This window comes from Anoplophora glabripennis, unplaced genomic scaffold, assembly GCF_000390285.2.
Source record: "Anoplophora glabripennis isolate ALB-LARVAE unplaced genomic scaffold, Agla_2.0 scaffold103, whole genome shotgun sequence".
In the NCBI taxonomy this organism is placed as follows: Eukaryota; Metazoa; Arthropoda; class Insecta; order Coleoptera; family Cerambycidae; genus Anoplophora; species Anoplophora glabripennis.
This window is the reverse complement of record NW_019416259.1, coordinates 268,866-290,648: the sequence shown is the minus strand read 5'-3', so window position 1 is coordinate 290,648 and position 21,783 is coordinate 268,866. Positions and strand designations below refer to the sequence as shown.

The 21,783-nt window shown below is 30.8% G+C and overlaps 2 protein-coding genes across 3 annotated transcripts in view; both read left to right on the top strand.

Moving 5' to 3' along the window:
• Positions 1 to 4,744, top strand: part of LOC108903333 (glutathione S-transferase) — a 38,823-nt gene extending 34,079 nt beyond the window's left edge. For both annotated transcript variants that reach the window (XM_018705470.1, XM_018705469.1), the window contains exons 2-5: positions 167 to 304; positions 996 to 1,163; positions 4,089 to 4,231; positions 4,323 to 4,744. In XM_018705470.1, the coding sequence (XP_018560986.1) occupies positions 169 to 304; positions 996 to 1,163; positions 4,089 to 4,231; positions 4,323 to 4,496 (621 nt within the window). In that variant the 5' untranslated portion in view covers positions 167 to 168 and the 3' untranslated portion in view covers positions 4,497 to 4,744. The remainder of the gene's footprint in view (positions 1 to 166; positions 305 to 995; positions 1,164 to 4,088; positions 4,232 to 4,322) is intronic.
• A 13,542-nt stretch (positions 4,745 to 18,286) lies between these two features.
• LOC108903332 lies at positions 18,287 to 21,158 on the top strand. Its single transcript, XM_018705467.2, has one exon. The coding sequence runs from the start codon at positions 18,400 to 18,402 to the stop codon at positions 19,807 to 19,809; it is 1,410 nt and encodes a 469-aa protein (XP_018560983.1). The 5' UTR covers positions 18,287 to 18,399; the 3' UTR covers positions 19,810 to 21,158.
• Positions 21,159 to 21,783: the final 625 nt, after the last annotated feature.

The following is a 21,783-nucleotide window of genomic DNA, read 5'->3' as shown; positions in this document are numbered from 1 at the left end:
TTAGGTACCTTTTTGAAGAGGTGGGACACCCTGTATAATCGAATGTTATTTTGGAATATGAAGAAATTGATTTAAGATGTCTTTTATTTGGGATACTGTTTTATATTATTGACAATCAGTTGATATGGCCCTTGGTTTTATAACCCTGTTCCGTTTATAATTTCAGAAATGGCACCTGCCTACAAAGTTACATATTTTGAACTCACGGGCCTTGGAGAACCTCTCAGATTTCTTTTAAGTTATGGAGGGTTTGAATTTGATGACATTCGAATACCAAAGGAAAAATGGCCTGCTGTTAAATCAAGTAAATGCTCAGTTAATTTTGCAAATGATGAAAATAAGAGTAAATACACTGTATAACACTACAATGTATCAAAAATTAAGGAACAGATTAAGGCTTAGCTAAAACAGTGGTGCAGATAGAAGATGTGCCATTTACCTAAATTTCCTTAAAAAGTTGTAGGACGACACCGGAAAAAATATTTTATTGTAATTTTTGAAGGATATATGTATAATAATGAACCCATGTGAGAGACATCGTCTTTACAACTTGTTCACTTGTATCAAACTGATTAAACTAAACTAAAAAAGGTTTCGTTTAAAATAAAACTTGCGTATGTTTTAGGAAAATACTTCTTATCTACGCCGTTGGATTGAGCTAAGGCTTAATTTTTTCACCATGAATGCTACTTGACTAGTGTATATTATCGACACAATTCATTCCAATATTTTCATTTATTGAACAGATTTTTAAATTTGGACATCGTTTTTGACCACCCATATACTCACATACGAGTATTATAATTATTTTATGATTAGAAACGTATAATAAAAAATGAAATTTTTTATATAAAGTTTGTTCTGCAAAACACGTCTGAACATATGACGACAAAACTTTTTTATCCCCGTACAATTGCTGTAACCTATAGAGAAAATATTATCTGTTTTTTCTCTCAAACGACATGTTATTGGAAAATAAAATGTTTGTTTTTTAGGTCTGCCATATGGACAACTGCCTATTCTGGAGTACAATGGCAAAATAGCTAATCAAAGTCTTGCCATTTGCAGATATTTGGCAAAACAAGTGAAACTAGTTGGAAAAGACGATTGGGAGGATTTGGAAATCGATGCAACTGTTGACACCATTAATGATTTGCGTTTGAGTAAGTTTCATATATAACTTATGTATACAATAAAATACAAGAAAAATATATAAGTAGGTTTATGTTAAAATACGTAAGTAAAAGGTATTTTCCGAGAAAGTGCACAAACTTTAAGAAAAAAAATTGAAGTATATAAACGCCAGGAAATGCACCGTTTCCTAGATTTTCACATTGTTAGAAAGCAATTAAATTTTACAACTATTTCACAATTGCGTAAGGCAAGTGAAATCTAGGGACTTAGCATTATTTTCATTCATATGAAGTCAAGCAACGCTGATCGTGGTTAGCGCTTGGATGACCAACCGGAGAAAGCTCGCGATGCTCGTCCTTCTAATGGCTTGTACGTCGGTGTATCCCCAGAAGCTATCAAATTTAGTCAAGGTTTGTATAGAAAGACATACCATCCCTCGGAAAGGATGTAAAACCGTTGGTCCCTTGTCTAAGCAAGTAAATGATGACAAAGTGGAGATTCGGCAAAGGTTGGGGTTTCTCGTCTCCGGATGTCGATGTTTAGCCATAGTGACTGAAACAGGTCGATGAAAAATAACCAAACAGGAAAAAAATGCGTAATTATAACTATCCAGAATTTAATATCTACATTTAGTATTTAAAAAATATGTTAGTAATGCTTCATATTCAGTTGATGATTTCTTGAATCTTATTGTTAGAGTAAATTGCATAAACATTTTCTTAAAATAATTCTTTACAATAAGTAATTCTACTACAATCATATAATACACATTTTTAAACAATTAAATAAAACAGTAAAGTAAATTGTAAACAATAGTTTAATATTGTTAGGTTCGAATATAACAAAACTATAAAAATTGGGTTGAATATGAAATTAGTAATAATAATTGTTGAATAAGAACAACTGAAGTTCTTTAAGAAGACATGTACTATGATAGTAAGCACTGCAAACAGTGGCGGCGCGTGAACATTGATTGAATGTGTTCTGCTTAGGGTTGTTACATTTGTTGAATTGAATTCCGGAATATTAAGTGCCTGGAGTCTTTAAATGGCGCCGCAGGCGAAAAATTTTAAAATTTTCAAGGTCACGCGTTTTCCTGGCACTTCTGAATTTCAAGGAACAATGAATTTATAAAAAAAATACAGATTTTCACAAGAATGATTTTTGAAATTGATACCTTTTTGAAATATCCATTTACGAATTACCTACTGATGGTATAATAATTTGGAATAAACTAAATATATTTTATTAAATTATTGAATATTGTTTATAAAAAAAAATCGTTTGTGAAATTTACCAACGATTCNGTAAGAGCAACGATCGTGGGTTTCTCTGCCATGCTCTTTCCCACAGGAGCTCTAGGTGAGCCTGGCACTCTCATTTTATGTTAAATGGTTGTTAATGTTTTTATTGTTCTTTCTATTTGTCACATGTTTAATTTGAAGACTGTTGTACGTAACTAATAAAGCTAGGTGTATTTACTCTGCTTTTGTTTTATAAAATTAAACCATACATCACCTCAAAAAAAGTTAGTAGCCAGCGCCTATCGGTCAAATATAAAAATAGATGTATACAACGTAGGTATTCCTTATGACGATCACATATTTTTGGCCACAACTACGTTTATTTTTTCGATCCAACCTGGGGTTGTTATACTACAAAGTAAATGATGACAAAGTAGATATTCGGCAAAGGTTGGTGTTTCTCGTCTCCGGTCGTCGATGTTTAGCCATAGTGACTGAAACAGGTCGACTAAAAATAACCAAACAGGAAAAAATGCGTAATTATAACTATGCATTTAATATCTACAATTGGTATTTAAAAAATATGTTAGTATATGTAGTTGATGCTGAAAGAGAAGAGAAAAGTACGCAAATTTCATAATTTCTTGAATCTTATTGTTAGAGTAAATTGCATAAACATTTTCTTAAAATAATTCTTTACAATAGGTAATTATACAACAATATAATACACATTTTTAAACATTTAAATAAAACAGTAAAGTAAAATGTAAACAATAATTTAATATTGTTAGGTTCGAATAATAACAAAACTATAAAGATTGGGTTGAATATCAAATTAGCAATAATAATTGTTGAATAAGAACAACTGAAGTTCTTTAAGAAGACATGTACTATGATGGTAAGCACTGCAAAGGTCTTTAAAGGTATCTTATTCTTTAAAAAATTTATTTGTGGTACAATATTGTTAAACTGTGTTTAGGTACATACTTTTCATATTTAAAGGTTATTACTTTTGTATATCAACCATGGTCAGATTTAGTGATTTGTTTGTAGTAGGTAACCTATTAATTGAAAATCTTTCGAAAAATTGTAGTTACTTTTGTGAGACAAAGATAAAGCGCAATTATATTATTATTACGTAGCTTATTTCAAAATTTAAGATTTTGCTACCTGGTATCTTTTTGGATGCCGTTTTAATAGAGTAAGTAAATAGATAGGACGTTACCCTTTTTAAAAAGGGCCTGGTTTTATAATGCTCGACACTGTAAAAAAATTTCACTCAAATTCGCTCAATGTAACTCAATGTCCACATCTGATTGAGTGAAATTTTCACTCTATTTGTATGAGTACAAACTAAACTTTTATGAGTGAAACTATTGCAACAAAAGTGAGTGAATTTTACTCAAATCCGAGTTTCTGCTAACTATCAAGTGAGTGACTTTTGACTTTATTCTGAGCATATAAAACTAATTACGAGTTGACTTTTCGTCTAACATGATTTAAATTTAATTATTATTATTAAATATCATAAACTACTAAGTGTCACAGTACACTGATTCTTTTTACAGTGTATGTAGATATTACTAATTGCTGTTGAAATTACAATTTTCTTATTTTTACCTGAAAAATCTTTCCTTGTGTACATTATTATGAGACCCTCAATAACGGACGCAAATTTTCTTATTCTAAGAGTACGTTGTTTTATTTCAGAAATCGCATTTTACTTTTTCGAGACAAATGAAAAAATTAAACTAGAGCTGGCAGGACCCTTATATAATGAAACTATTCCGTTTTATTTGGAAAAATTGGACGCTCAAGTCAAGAAGAATAACGGCTACTTTGTAAATGGTCGAGTAAGTAATTAATAATTGATGACTGGAGAAAAATACTAAAGCATAAATTTATGATTTAATGCTGCACTGCTAACATTTTTATAAATTTTAGTTAACTTGGGCTGATATCTTCTTTGTTGCCTTGGATGATTACATGAGCCTCCTGACGAAAAAAGATTTAACTGTCAATTATCCTAATTTGCAAATTGTCAAAGAACGGGTTTTGAAAGTGCCCAGAATCAAAGCTTGGGTGGATAAACGGCCAAGATCTAAATTTTTTGATTAAAATTATTAAGAAAAAAAAATTGAAAAACGTGCATAAATCGCAACTAGTTTTGTACTAAGTTGTTCAGATTTGCATATGAATAATAGACACTTTAGGCCAAATATTTTTTTCACGATTTAGAGCGACTTTGATACACTATGTTCTAGAAGAAGAGGGATACATGTGATCTAAGAAATCTAAGATAAAAAAAATTAAAACTCGAGGATAATATAGTTGGTATTTATGTAGTAGGTATAACTTTTCTTAAAATAAAATGCATTTTTTCTAAAAAACTTTTAATTCAATTTTTCATATGCGACCTATTATACAGGGTGATTCAGGTTTGGATAACTTCAGGAATCAATAGAACAGGTTAAAATAATGTTCATTCATGATATAAACTTATTCCCTAAATCGCACCGTTTCGGAGATAGAGGGTGTTAAAGTAGGAATTTTTTTAACCGTTTTTCCGTCATAACTTTTGAACCACTCATCCTATTGAAGTGAAATTCGGAACACAAACACTCCTTATGATCTTAGATAGGCTCCTTAAGTGAACCACCTACTCCTCTTAGAAGTGTATTTTGTGTGCTACCTCCCTCTTACATTTCAAAACTTTAAAAAAATTTATTAATTTCAATAAAACAGCTGCATACCACCTTTGCCTTGTTTCTTAGATATTCAATGAAATTCGTATAAAAGTTAAATCTTTCTTAAATAGATACAGGGTGTTAAACTTAAAAAAAATATATATTTAATTTTTTTAAATAATTTAAAAACNGTCGAGTAAGTAATTAATAATTGATAACTGGAGAAAAATACTAAAGCATAAATTTATGATTTAATGCTGCACTGCTAACATTTTTTAATTTTTAGTTAACTTGGACTGATATCTTCTTTGTTGCCTTGGATGATTACATGAGCCTCCTGACGAAAAAAGATTTAACTGTCAATTATCCTAATTTACAAATTGTCAAAGAACGTGTTTTGAAAGTGCCCAGAATCAAAGCTTGGGTGGATAAACGGCCAAGATCTAAATTTTTTGATTAAAATTATTAATAAAAAAAAATTGAAAAATTGAAGTTGTTCAGATTTGAATATGAATAATAGACATTTTAGGCCAAATATTTTTTCCACGATTTAGAGCGACTTTGATACACTATGTTCTAGAAGAAGAGGGATACGTGTGATCTAAGAATTCTAAGATAAAAAAAATTAAAACTCGAGGATAATGTAGTTGGTATTTATGTAGTAGGTATAACTTTTCTTAAAATAAAATTCATATTTTCTAAAAAACTTTTAATTCAATTTTTCATATGCGACTTATTATACAGGGTGATTCAGGTTTAATCTGGATAACTTCAGGAATCGATAGAACAGCAGGAATTTTTTTACCCGTTTTTCCGTCATAACTTTTGAACCACTCATCCGATTGAAGTGAAATTCGGAACACAAACACTCCTTATGATTTTAGATAGGCTCCTTAAGTGAACCACCTACTCCTCTTAGAAGTGTATTTTGTGTGCTACCCCCCTCTTACATTATTTCAAAACTTTAAAAAAAATTATTAATTTCAATAAAACAGCTGCATACCACCTTTGCCTTGTTTCTTAGATATTCAATGAAATTCGTATAAAAGTTAAATCTTCCTTAAATAGATACAGGGTGTTAAACTTAAAAAAAAAATATATTTAATCTTTTTTAATAACTTAAAAATTAGTAAGTGAAATAATTTGAAATTGGCCTTTTCCTAAAATTTAATGTTCCAGTGGTGGAGATACAGGGTACCGGTGACATATTTTTCTAAATAAAATATTACGCCACTGTTTTATGTTAACAATCGTGATTCGTCAATTTTCTACAAATTGCGCCGAGGTCTCTTACACCGAGGTCCGAGATGAAAGGCACGAAAAGCAATATGATACGATTTGTGATTAATACGATTCTGTGAACTGGTTCAGAAAGATGATCTACATTCAATGAATCGGATTATACAATCGAACCGTTTCGCCTACATCTGAAGAGGCTGAAAAATCCAGAATCCATATTAGCGACTTTTTTACAAAAAAATCTGCGTACCCCACTGGATTCGGCGTCCCCTGAAATGGATCTGTACCAAATTTCATGAAAAAATATTCAACATTAACGATTCTATGGCTAAATTGCTGTCAAATTGTTTATTATGCATTAAGAAGCTTTTTATCTAGTAACCCATGCGATAACAAATCAATCACAACAAATATTTAATAACACATTTAATAGACATCCTTATATCAAAATACAATGAAATAAACAGAAAAACAAATGAGACATTAACATAAAATTTACAAAAAACGCAGTAAAATAAAATTAAATTAACACACATGAATTAACTTAAAATTCTAGATTTTTCAACTAAATCTCCATTTAATTGAATGCATTTATTGTATCGTCTACTGGCGTTGTGGATAGGACAGCCATCTAATTGAAACAGTAGACCAGCCACTTCTGCAAGTGGAAGTTAATCAATAGCATCCGAGAATTCATTTTAAAAAAATGTAAAAAACTTTGGCTATTGCCTTCAGAAAAGAAGGGGCCAATTAATCTGGTATTTAAAATACCGCACCATACGTTTACCTTCTGTGAATACTGTCGCCTACAGTTTATTACCCATTCGGATTTTCTTGTGCCTGATGCCTCGTGTTATGTGAATTTACTGTCCTATTGGTTGTAAATGTTGCCTCGTCAGTAAATTAATTTTTTTTTAGAAAATTTCTGTAATTGGGGTATTCTCCTTGGCACTATAAGCAATATTTCATTCGTTCGTCTTCTAAGGTGTCGCATTAAAAGGCTTCATATTATTGTATTTTTTAAGTTTTTTCCTTATGGTTTCCCGTGGTAATTGTAGGTCCAAACTAGTAATTCTTAAACTTTTTTTCGGATTTTCGGTGAAATAATTTTGAATTTGTTCATTTCTTCTCCATGACTGTTGTACATTAATATTTTTTTAAATGTGCTTAGATACAGCTCCGTATTCATTAAAAATATTGCTCACTCGCCCAATGGTAGACTTGCTAATATTTTGAATTTCTGATGTCTATCACTAAAAATTAGAGGTACTTCCCTTTCGGATCTGTCTCTGTCATCACAAAGTTTTACTATTTCAATCTTATGTTGTAACGTTAAATTACAGAGTCATACTTTTTGACAGTGCACTTAAGGAACAATACGTAAATTTCACTATTGAGCTAATAAATTTGACATATTCGTCTTTTGTTCAGTCATCTGCGACTTAAGTAATTGCAAAGCCTGCTATTAAGAATATTGTTCATCACTATGGAGCTGTATTATTAAAGCATGTTTAAATAAAACAAAGATTGCCACTATTATGAATAACTGTGGGATCGACATTATTTATTTAATTTTTTTAGTGACGAGGCAACATTTACAAAAATATTCGTTCAATTAAATGGAGATTTAGTTGAAAAATCCAGAATTTAAAGTTAATTCATGTGTGTTAATTTTATTTTATTGTATTTTTTGTATATTTTATGTTAATTTCTCGTTTATTTATCTGTTTGTTTCATTATATTTTGATATAGGGATGTCTATTAAATGTTGTTATTAAATATTTGCTGTGATTGATTTGTTATCGCATGGATTACTAGATAAAACGCTTCTTAATGCATAATAAACAACTTGACAGCAATTTAGCCATAGAATCGTTATTCTTGAATATTTTTTCATAAAATTTGGTACAGATCCATTTCAGGGGACGCCGAATCCAGTGGCGTACGCAGATTTTTTCTAAAAAAATCGCTAATATGGATTCTGGATTTTTCAGCCTCTGAATATGATCTAGTAGGCCTTGGTTTAAAAAAAAATTGGACGCCGCTTGGCCTCAAAATACACCTTTTCTCCCTCCACATTTCAAAAAAAATTTCGTCAAAATCGCTCCATAAATAAAAATGTTATGAGGGTGGCCCGCTTTCAAATGGGTCACTCTGTATATATACTCACACACAATTATTTATGTTTGCTATTCTTTAAAAACTATCACGACAACATTAAGTATTAGAGAAAAATTCTAAGAAAAGCAATCAAAACCGTTTTATTAATTGTTGTTTCTATTACAAAATACCAAATTATGGAAATTCTAATTCTAGATGAATGTTCCATGTATAACATTTAAAATTCTTGATCCAGAGCTTATATCGGTGAAAACAAAATTTGACTTCTTACAATATGAAGCAAAAAAATACAGTATGTTTTCAAACTGTAACGCAAAAAATGGTCCACTTGGTAGAATTTCCTTCAGTTGATTTTGATAGTGGAAGGTAATGCATCTTATGTTCTTTATGTGTTTCGAAAAGCCAGTCAGAGCTTCCAGAGCGAAGAAAGATATAAGGAATTTACGAAACACTTGTAGGTATCTGTCAACATTTCTATAAAATGTCGATTATCCCGAAAACGGTTCTATTGTATAATCCATAAGGCAGCTTTAACATGTTTTACTTGTTTTTAATTTATCTTGTCGATAAGGACATAATAAATATGACGTTCCATTTAAAATAGGGAACTTCTCAAATGTAAAATTTATTGCAAACTTCTAGAACCCTAATTTACGTCACACAAAAGTGATTGTAGACTTAATAAAAAGTCTTGCGGGCTATCTGAGCATGTTGTCGAATCAGGACATCGCATGAATTATGACAATGTCACAGTTTTGGATAGTGAAGAAAATTTACTTAAAAGAACTTTTTTAGAAATGTTTCATATTAGCGCGGAAAAAAATAATTTAAACAAAAAATCAGACATCAATAATTTAAGCAAAATTCAAATTTGCCGCCAGTGTCAAGGTTGGCAATATAGTTGACAAAACCAAAATTCTCTATATGTTTTCTTTTTGGAATCTGTATTCAAACGTCAGTAACGGTTGAAATTGTTTTATATCTGTCCACATGCATTTTGATATTAATTGTTTTTGTTTTCAATCATCATTGATGTTTTATATGTTTTTATTGTGTGTAATGAAGCTTCTTTATAAACTAATCTCATGTTAGCAAGTATTTTAAACTAATCAATGTATTTTGTTTTGTTACATCATTTTATATTTTATTACAGATGTTTTGAAAAAAGAAATAAACATTTCCGAAAGCTAGACGACATAACGAAGAGTGTTTATTTTTGGCCATTTCAAATTATTCAGACTGCAACCCTAAAATACAAGGTGATAACGAAATAAGTATCTACTCAAAATTGGAGAGTATGTAAAACATGTCGAAGTATGATAAAAACCTTAGCAGAGTTTTTGTCAGTGTCGACCCCTAAGGGAGATACAGTCCCTTGAAGGGGTAACTTCGAAACAGTCTATTAGTAAACCGCGAAAGTTTGAGGTTGTATTACTATTTATATGCTTAATAATCGGCATAATATATAAATTAAAATTTGCTACAGGGGCGTAAGAAAATGCGGTACCATGGGGCAAATTTTACAATTTTTTAAAAAAATTGCTACTGATAATAAATGTATCAAATTGGGCCATGAGAAAATTACTATTTATGACACTTAACAGAGATGTCAAGTATATGTCAATTACTGGTTAGATTACCTACTCAATATTCCAATCTAAGAAATTTGAATTTAGATACTGTAATAAACATAGAATAAACTAAATTGTTACAGGACTACTAGTTTAAATACACAGGAATCCGCGCGGATCACCTATCCGCGGCGGGCAGGTGCCCATAATGCAGTATTATCTTCAACGGTGAAACTACATTTACAATAAAAATTTTGTTTCATGGGTCTTTCTTTGGTATTTTTTGATTTTCAAAAAATAATAGTAATAACATTTTATTATTCAAAATTATTTATGTTACTGTTTACTACAAATCTACCTACTTAACGGTGATATTAAACCCTAATTTAGTAACAGTTACTTAACAACTACAATAACGATAATAATAGTACAAAAGGAAAATTAAATAAAAATAGTAATTTTCTCATGTCACAATTTGATACATTTATTTTGCAGTAGGAATTTTTGAGCAAGTAATGAATTATTGAAATGGATTTTACTAGAAAACGGCTCATGCTATTAAAATTTAATAAGAGTACCGTTTTTATGCAAAATATGATAAATTTTCATATTTTCGGTTCAGGAAGTAGAAAAAAATGGGGTAAAAAAAAATTGTAAAATTTGTTCCATGATCTCGCATTTTCTTAAGCCCCTGTAGCAAATTTTGATTTGTATATTACCTATACCGATTATTAAGCATATAAATAGTAATACAACCCCAAAATTTCGTGATTTAATATTAAATCGTTTTGAAGTTATGAATTACAAACTGTTTCCTGAGTTACCCCTTCAAGGGGCTTTATCTCCCTTAGAGGCCACTGACAAAAATTCTACCTAAGGTTTTCATCATATTCCGACATGTTTTATATACTCTCCAATTTTGAGTATTTATTTCGTTAACACCTTGTATATTCAGTTAGGCACAAATACCGAATATAAAAATAGATAAATTACACAGATAAATCGTTATAGATATTATCACAGAGATGCTCACTGATAAATGATAATATCGCCTATATCTCTCTGGCATCTCCCTTCTCTTTTATCATCCATTTCATTAGGTCAACAATCTAATTCAGTTCTCAATATACGTTCCATTATTTGTGTTAACCTTGATACATGAAGTTGTGTTTTTTTTTTCAATATGAATCGGTAAGGCGATACAATCTTTTTCTATGCATGCATTAATGCCTGATTCTAAAACATACCCTTAAGTATTATTTGCTTTATGCATGTTAAAAAAAAATTATTATTAAATCTATGATCTATCCAAATAAGGATAGGTTATGTTTTAATATATGTTTATTTACGATAAACTAAAATTTTAATGCTGGTTTATATATAAGGTTTCAGGTTAACATATAAAACTCGTTCAATATTTGAATGAAAACACATTTATAGTCCGGGAGCTAGTGACAGAAATATTATGCCGATTTAATTGACATTTTTTAAAATATTTGAGCTGTCGGTAAGCTTGTCGCGCACTTGTACACTTTTGTGGGGCAATATTTCGATGTCGCAACAATAAAATTGCACATATTAAAAATAGGTTTAAAAATGCTCCATAAATAACACAGACCTAGAAAAAAAATTGTGTGGTTTTGAGACGTGACTCTACCCATCTTTAGTCAAATTTTCCGCTGAATCCGAAAATGATAAAAAAAAATTCTCACATAATTAAATTAAATTAAATGCAGTTAGACGTGTGTAAGATGCGAATTATGTATCGAAAGAACAGTACTTTTCAATTTCACTATTCATTTTACATTTTTTGTTTGCATTTAAAATTGTATTGTACAATTTTTTGTTTATTAAAATTACTAAGTTATTGTTAAATACATATTTTCCTATACCTTAACTGTCTTAGATTTGCCTCAAGTTTACTAAACTTTCTTCTATTAGGAGAAATTCTATTAGGATAACGTTATTGATATAAATGTAGTCGCTACATGATTTTTCTACATTCATATGTAGTAGGTATATCAACTAATGCATTAAAATCATTCATTTTGTTATAAGTTCAAAGGTGATAGCAATTACAAACAAACCGATATGTAACAGATAGCGGTACGCAAAATTGATAATGATTTAAAAAGCGAACACCGTAAACTAATGTCAAAAGCTGAAAGTTTTCTCATTTTTTCTAAAACATTTCGTTATGCAAAGGCATACAAATTTCATATGATTGGAAAGAGAATAAAAAATCTATTAAAATGTGCAAAAAATGTATACAAATCCATATAAAAATATGTCGATGACGTCACCACTTATCTACAGTGTGACGAAAAAAAATTTGTGCAGCACTATAAAGAAAATAATATCCCATTTAAAAATATTCACTTTACAGAGTGTTAAAAAATGGGTAACTGCGTTATAACTCGAGGCCTTTGTAAATCAAATAGACTATATATATTGCGAAAAACCGTTTCACTGAGGTAATGAAATGAATCAACTAAATCTGTGGTAGCTACCGTACTATAAGTTTCGTAACGAACCAGTAAGCACTGGAATAATTTATTAATACATGGGACTCTATTAGGCTCATGTGAAACATATGATCAAATCCGTTTAAGATCAGACATTATTGTGTGGTGAATAAGACCTTTGACAAGATAGCTGCACCGAGATAAGGTTTTCATAACATTATGTCGTTTTCACGTTCGGTAAACCTTACTGGTACAAATAAAAATGAAGGTATGAACAATTTTGATAAATTTTAATCAAGAACAAGATGAATGTTGGGAGTAAGGCTAAAGTCAGAATTGGAAAAGTACCATTGTTTCGTCCTAATACTTAATATAATAAATATACAGTGTTTCGTAAGTAGAGGTAAAAAATCCAGGAGCCTATTCTGTGTCCAAAAATAAGGGTTTTTTGTTATATACATGTGGGGTCTTAGGACCTCTGTATAATATTACAAATAAAATAGGTCATCATATGCGCCATTGTATTATCTTCACTTTATGTTTCCTTACAATTTTTTGTATTCCAAACCGATTAACAACAAAATTGATTTATTTAATCAAATGCGTTTTTACGATACTCATTATGTCACTTAAAATAATAACAAAATAATTAATTAACAATGAAATTACTTTTCTATTATTTACTATAACAAATGTTGGATATGGCCACCTTCAGCCAAAATTCATGCTTCAGATTTTCTTGATGAAATTGCAGCTCAAACACGTGCAAAACTTCCAGGAGTAGCTCTTATTACATCACAACCAGCTATAATTTGTTGACGTAAGTGCTCCTCAGATTCAATGTAAATCTTGTATGTAAACTAATGTCTTGAGATGTCCCCAAACAAAAAAAATGAATAAGGTTCGTATCGGGTGATCTGGTTGACCTGGTTCTTGAGTGCCTCGTTCAATCACGTTATTACCGAATCATTCATTTAAAAATTCACGAACAGTCAAACTAAAATGTGGGGGAACCCCGTCGTTCCATTCTTTCTCTTAGCGCATAGGGAACATCATCAAGTAGTTCAGGCAAACGTTTTTTTAAGAAAATGTCTGTTATAGGCACCGGTTAATGTTCTTGGTAAAAAGTAAGGCCCCAACAAGAAACCAATAATACCCACCTATACATTCAAAGAAAGCTGATATTGAAATCGAGATTCCATTATGGCATGAGGGTTTTCATCAGACCAAACGTGTTTATTGTGGAAGTTTATTATAGCATCTCTGGAAAAAATAGCTTCGTCGGTAGAAAATTGTAGACGAGCAGGATAGTCTTGAGGCAGTAAGGCTTGAACCCTTTATTTGTGATACGGATATTACTGTTGATGCTTCAAAACGGACCGAACTAATTTATAATTCACATCAAGATTTGCAGCGATCTTCTTAATACTAGTATTTGGGTCTTCTTTAATTCTTCGTGTAAAATAGCTTTTTCCAACTCAGGCGTTTTAACACTCAAAGGAATTGAACCTTTCTGAAATGAACCTGACTCCGAAAAACGTTAAAAAACATTTCTAAACATTCTTTGATCTAGAGTTGGATGGCAAACTTTGACAACAAATGTATATGCATAATACAATTTTATTTTAAGAGGAGGGATGGGGATGAACTTAACAATTATTTCCTTTTTTTTTTGGGCCAACCGCTATAAAATTTGACGCAATATTATGAGAATATAATTGTGCACCAAAAACTTTACTAAAATATTCTTGGTCCATATTACTAGAATGTAACGTTAAAATAGAAATATCAGTTTATGTATCAATAATTATTACTAAAAATGTCGAAACTTCCAATGATTTTTTAAACAGAAAAAATTTTTCAAGATATCTAGACATGCCCGCATTTATCTGTATTACAGAAATTTATTTTTATTTAAGTTGGTCTATTTTATGTATTAAGGGCGCCGTTTTATAGACAAGAAATCGCACTTTTGGTAAGACAGCGATAGCACCTGATAGATAGTAGAAAATCCATCCAGGAAGTGGCGGTCTCTACTAGCTTAATGCCAAACTAGAACAACTTCATAATACCACATAACAATCGACGTAAAGATTTCTTTAATCGGTAACTATATATTNAACTCAGGCGTTTTAACACTCAAAGGAATTGAACCTTTCTGAAATGAACCTGACTCCGAAAAACGTTAAAAAACATTTCTAAACATTCTTTGATCTAGAGTTGGATGGCAAACTTTGACAACAAATGTATATGCATAATACAATTTTATTTTAAGAGGAGCGATGGGGATGAACTTAACAATTCTTTCCTTTTTTTTGGGCTAAAAGTATTAAAAGTGCACCTATTCATTTAATTCAGTTTGTCGGTATCAACACCAATATTAATAATAAATCTCTATCTACTAATAGCAATATCAAATTTTTTTAGATGATTTGTTTAGATGATATTTTACTGTTTTTCTTTTGTTAATGGGGCTATTATGACGGGCGATAATCGTACTCAGGTCGACCCAGGTACCTTCTCATTCTCTTAAATTTAAAATGTTTTTAACCTAGTACCAAATTTATTAGGTGTTGCTAAGTGCATACAACACAAATAACAGTTAATTTATAATAAAGTTCTTAAATATTGTCAGTTAGTATTGAGGACTTATATAAAAATATAAATAATGATATACCTAGAGATAGGGTTAAGATTAACGGGCAGTTGATTTGTGATAAAGTAAAAAATAGAATTCTCGGTATAGCAACAAATAGAGATATTGAAAAATTGAAATTGTATGTATTAGAGTAGTTCTTCGAATTAAGAATAAGTTTGAATCACATGATGTAATTGTAATAGGGTGACAGACCATTGGCCGAACCTTGGTTATTATCACGATTAGGAATTTACAAAAATTCACTCCGGATATTCAGATTACTGCACGCAAAAAAGTTCTTGCTTCAAATGTACAATGTATCGCACGTTTATATACATACCTATACGCAAGAAAATATTTGCTTCCTTCAAGAAAATTATTTATTTATTTAAATACTTTAAATTTCTACCCAGAAATATAATATCTTTAAAAATAGGCAGCATTTGAAACAAATATTTGATACTTACGGTTAAACGAATTGTATTCTTAATTTTATGATCTACATAAATTTTATAGAAACATGTTTTGTATTGTATATTAGTGTATCGTTTGTTTAATACAAAATTGAATAGTTTTGGTCAAATGAATGTATACAGGTACTTATTTTAAGATTATATTTGGATATAAATATTTCTCAGTTATAAAAAATGTTTTGTTTCAAACTCACAACACCTAGTATAGTCTTTCCGATATCAATTGAAGAACCAAGAGGATGACAGTATGTATATACAACAGCTAGGATCGCTTGTAAGTTTAACCTTTGACTATATACACTATAGTCAAGGGTTTAACCAACAGATATAGGTCGGTTTGGGACTTTTTGATGGTCCTGATCAATATAATATGCCTCTAGATGGCGTTACTCACAAGGAGATGTGTATACACAGACCGTAAGTGGCTCCATCTACCGAGCTACTTCACACCTACGCCATTCTGTGACCTGCTACAATTTTATTTCAAGAAAGCATAAGTTTGATTATAATGTACTACATTTGTCTTGAGTAATTCCTACATTAATACTAAATTTTAAATACACATATTATATATTTTAAGGAACGGGTAGTTTTGAAACAAATATGTTTGCAGTTTATGATGAGCTGTAAGAGATACTGTAGCTAAAGTCGGAGATAATTTTCAAAACTGTAAAAGATTTGAATTAAATTATATACAGGGTGTCCCTGAAATGGATGGACAACGCTTGATCACAGGTTCCTTGGATGAAAATAAGACTATTTAGCCTAACTTACCTATATACAAAAGTGCACGCCTACTGAGATATAGCCTTCTAAATATAGAATAGATAACCCATTTTTTTCAAATAATTTGAAAAATATTTTTCTTAGAAACTTCAAATTTGGTACACTTATTTTTGTTTATATAAGGGCAAGGTAAATATAGAATTTGGAGAGAATACATATACAGGATGTTCTATTTCTAGTGCCTGTGCGCCACTGGCTATCCCGTAACTTTTTTGTGTGTATGTCAATGGCGACAGAATTTATATTTTTCAAAATAAGTACTATTTTAGAAGATTTTTTTGGTCTTACAAAATTTTGATATTGTTTATGGATTTCGAGTAAAATTCGCATTATTTATACTTACATTAAATATAGGCAAAAATTCCGATTTATAAAAAAAAATTATAACTGCAACCTCAAAGCAGGGAATAATGATGATTAAAAAAAATAACTACACATTTTTGGTATTAGTATTATCAATCAATAAAATAAAAATCAACACTAATATTTTAAATAAACAATATCAACTAATAATGTAAGAAAGTCAACATTAACATTTTAAATAAACTGATATTTGTAATCACATTAAATGCTCAAAGTTATTTTCTTGTTCTTAAACGCAAACATCTCATAACATTAATTTCATGTTGTATTCTTTCCCATATTCGTTTTCTGTATTTACTGAAAAGTTATTTTAAACTGTGGTCCTCAACGTTCCCCAAATGAGTTACGGTTAAATGAAATGATAATTAAATGAAATAATTACATGGGTTTAGGTCCGGGGATCGAGGTGGCCATTTTAAAGGGGCATTAATTATTTCCTCTACCTATCCACCTGTTAGACCTTTAATAACCTGTAATACCTACCTGTACCCTGTAATACCTGTAACCTGTATATTGGAATTTTTTCATATTTAAGTCTATACCAATGACAGGACAACCGTCTTAACCTTAATAAATAGAATATTAAAAAAACTATTCTTGTGTTTTTTTCGAAAAATCAATGTTTTATATACATATATACATATTTTTTGACATATATACCATATTTGAAGTTTCTAAGAAAAACAGTCTTCAAATTATTTGAAAAAAAACTAGGTTATCTGTTCTATATTTAGAAGGCTATATCTCAGTAGGCGTGTACTTTTGTATATAGGTAAGTTAGGCTAAATAATCTTGTTTTAATCCAAGGAACCTGTGGTCAAGCGTTGTCCATCCTTTTCAGGGACACCCTGTATATTTACAAATAATATAAATTCTAAGAAAAATTATAGATTACAGCAAATATTTTACATAGTTTGACGAAAGTATATACATTTGAATAAATAAGATTTACGGCAAATAATTCCATTTAAAACTATCTGCTCATTTGATCCAAATACTTTTTTTTTTCAGTGTACTTTTGTTCTTGTTATTATTATGGTTTTAGAGAGATCAAATGTTATATTTAGATTATTATAAGTTAATTTTCTTCACCACTATTATCTGCATTCTCAAAGCAATTTGATTATGGTTATAGAGAATGGTCAATTAGTGTTACAAAATTCAATGGTTGTTGTTATTTGAGTCACAAAAAAATTTAGTAAAAGGTACAACAGATCAAAAAACTCTACCTATATTAAAATTATTTTCAAATATAGGATCAGGGTGAACTATGGCAGTCAACAGTTTTATTTTTCAAATTAAACACCCTATATATTTTTATTTTATTTGAATTCATATTAACATTATGCCACGGTTATTTACACTGACATTTCTACTCCATTATTGCAATAAAAATTTCATCTTGATACATGTCACGCTGTTCAATATATTTTTATCGCTATATTTATACTGTCTTTAGTACCTCAATATATTAGTTTATTTATTTATTACTGTGTCGATTAAAAAACTCCTGAGATAAGAGCAGCACCATTAAAATTGTCGACCAACCTCAAGTGTACAGCGAATATTGTAAAAACAGTTTAAGTAGGACATTGATAGTGAGTGTATTTTAGTTACAACTTGTTCAGTGGAATTGTACGTTGTCATTTATACTGTTAACTCAGAAAAATAATCCAATATGTCTATTACGTTAAGCGATGAACAGTTTAAACATTTGTTGGATAGACTTCAAATAAGTGGCTCGAGTAGTGGGAATTTTACCAAGTGTTCTTCACGTTTCAGTGGTTCAAAAGTCTCTGATGTTAACGCATTTATCGATGCTGTTGAAATTTACAAAGATTGCACCCATGTGTCGGATGAGAACGCACTTCGTGGTTTACCAATGTTGCTGGATGATTTTGCTGCAAGATGGTGGCACGGTGTGAAATCAACTATAACAACTTGGGACGCTGCTGTTGATCTTTTAAAACGCACGTATGGACCTGTTAAGCCTCCGTATCGCGTATACAGAGAACTTTTTGCATCTGAACAAGATTTGATAACACCAACTGATATATTTATTTGTAAAGCACGTGGCATTTTATCACAACTGCCAGCTAATACCCTGTCAGAAAGTATTCAGCTAGATATGGTGTATGGTTTATTGAACAGAAGAATGAAAGAGAAAATTCCTAGAAATAAAGTTGAAACATTCACTGAACTTTTGGAAAAATCACGCCTTGCTGAAGAAATTTTCAATGAAACTATTTATTTCGAACAAAATAAAACAAATACAAAGAAACTACGTTGTACTTATTGCCGAACTGTAGGTCATTCGAAAGGAGAATGTGATAAGTTGTCCACACGTCCTATTGTGGATACTGTGCCATCTACTATCGAATCTCCAGTAGAATTTTGTATGCTGAACACAGATATAAAAAGCAATTCAATAGCACTTAGACCTAGACCCATAATGTACATTAATATCCTTGGTCTTCAAGGTACTGGTATTATAGATACTGCTGCTAAAGAGAGTATTGCAGGTCAATCATTGTATAATGTTATGGTTGCTAAAGGACAAACGTTCAAACAAGATAAAATTTATGTTGGGTTGGCTGATGGTAGTACTAAATTAGAAAATGTCCTAATTACTTATGTAGATGTAAAGATTCAAGGTCGTGTAATACCAACAAGGTTTATTATTTTAACTGACGCTGTTAACAATAGTACATTGTTAGGAATTAATTTTATACAAGATGCTAGAATAAGTGTTGATGTCTCTAATCGCATGTGGTCATTTTCTGATGCACCGTTTGTCAAATATGAACTGCATTTTGAGACAAATCAAGCAAATGAAGATACTAAAGTTTATTATTCTGACTTTCTACGTTCCGATGAAGGTAGTATGTTACCATCTACAGTAAAAGAAAAATTCAATGCCCAATTGACAGAAAATCGTCCTTTCTTTCCTTTTGTTGCAGAACCAACACCTTATGGAGTATATTACAAGAACACTGAAGATATTGGTTCCGCCATGTTAGATGACCGTAACGTACAAAGAAAACCTAATAAAGTTTCTCGACGATATACTAAAAAAAAGCGTAATTGAAGAGAGTGAGCCGTGACTATGTGACGATTGTAAACATTTAAACGCCATAAGAGTTAATGACTCTATCTCTATCTCTATCTCTATCTCTATCTCTATCTATATCTCTATCTCTATCTCTATCTACATCACCATCCTCTATCTTTATCTCAATCTCTATATCTATTTAATTTTTATATATCATTCTTAGATTTGAAATACAATTACCACCAATTCTATGTACATCTTCCGGATTGTAATAAAACAATTTAGAATTTATCGCTACTTATGTTTACCTTTTGCCCTGTGGTCAGAACCGGCCAAGTTTTAGTGTTAATGGATTGCATTCGTCTTAGGCTAAGTCAAGTATTAATACCCGTCTATGTAGACCATTTAATTGTGCTGTCAGACAGTGCTATTTCGCCTTTGAATGACTTAAACTTGGTGTGTACTAGCCTTAGACAATTTAAGTTGTGTGCTAACTGGGAGAAATATTTCGTGTACCCAAAATTATCATAGTGACAACTTCAAATATACTAGTTCCGAGTAACATTAAGAAAGTACAATTTTTTTCACAAAGTTGCCCAAAGTTGGTATAAGAGATTTATTGTGAACTTCGCAGATATTTCTTGTCAATTGAGTGACCTTACTAGGAAGAATGCTCCATAGATCTAGTCAACTCAAAGAGAAGCTGTCAGTTTATTGAAGAACCTACGTATGTAAAAAAAAACAATTAATTTCTACGTACGTAGAACTGATACGAGTAACTATACTGCAGTGGTTGGACTGTCACAGGGGGTGAATGATGAAGAACATTTGACGGAACAGGCTAGTCGACTTCTGTCAAAGACTAACTGTAACTATACATCTACGGAATGAGAGGCTTTAACTACTAACTGGTCACTAATTAAATGTAGAGGTTATGATATGGTTTACCGATTACTGTCACTACAAATTATCAACTATTGGGATGGCTGCTGAAATCAGTTACTGGAGACTTACCAGATGAACTATTCTTCTACTGATACACAAATTCCAAGATGTGTCTAATACTTCAAAATTGTGTCTATGGACTGGATCCTAAAGCATCCGAGTATATCTCTTGGAATGTACCACTTCTTGACCCTCACACCTTATACTGAACTCTGAGAAGGTGAACTCAAGTTGAAATTAAGACATGAGAATTCAAAGAATATGAAGACTGCCTTATTTGGTTCTACGTCGGCGGTGTAAAGTGTAACCAGATAGGAATACTATGTAATAATGGACTGGCCCAAGCACTTATTCCTTGTGTTAAATTGATTGTCGATTGTTAGTAATATTTAAATGCTTTATGTATATTCCAAATACCTCAATATATTAATTTGTCGTAACCTGAGTGTTAATTAGAAAACCCTAGAGATAAGAATACCGTTAGACAATTATACTCCAGTCGGGTTAGACAAAAAAAGGGCTTAACCGGGAAAAAATTAGGGACCATTTTATTGTTCTAACCTTTAGGGGGGGGGGGTCAATAGTAGTGTAAATTCAGAATCGCGACTGAATTCCATAACAGTCAGACTGAAGTCAATAACAAACGAGATAATTCAATAATTATACTTTGTCACTATTTTCCCCCTTAACTTGAAAAATATCGATTGCACGATAAAATTTGTAATGAAAGAAGTTGTAGAAAATTGCATTTGCAACAACTTAATTCATTACCATTTTTGTTGTAAAGTTGAAAATGGCCGAGATATTGAGAAAAACAATTCCTTTGAAACCAACTCCCGCAAGGTCCTACGCTCGCGTCTTTACCACAAGCGTTGGACCTTAAATATTGATTATAGCGAAAAAATCAAAGAGATCAAAATTGTAGAAAATATAATACTTTCCAACGTTATTTATGTATATTTATGTCGTAAAGTCAATAACAAACGAGATAATTCAATAATTATACTTTGTCACTATTTTCCCCCTTAACTTGAAAAATATCGATCGCACGATAAAATTTGTAAT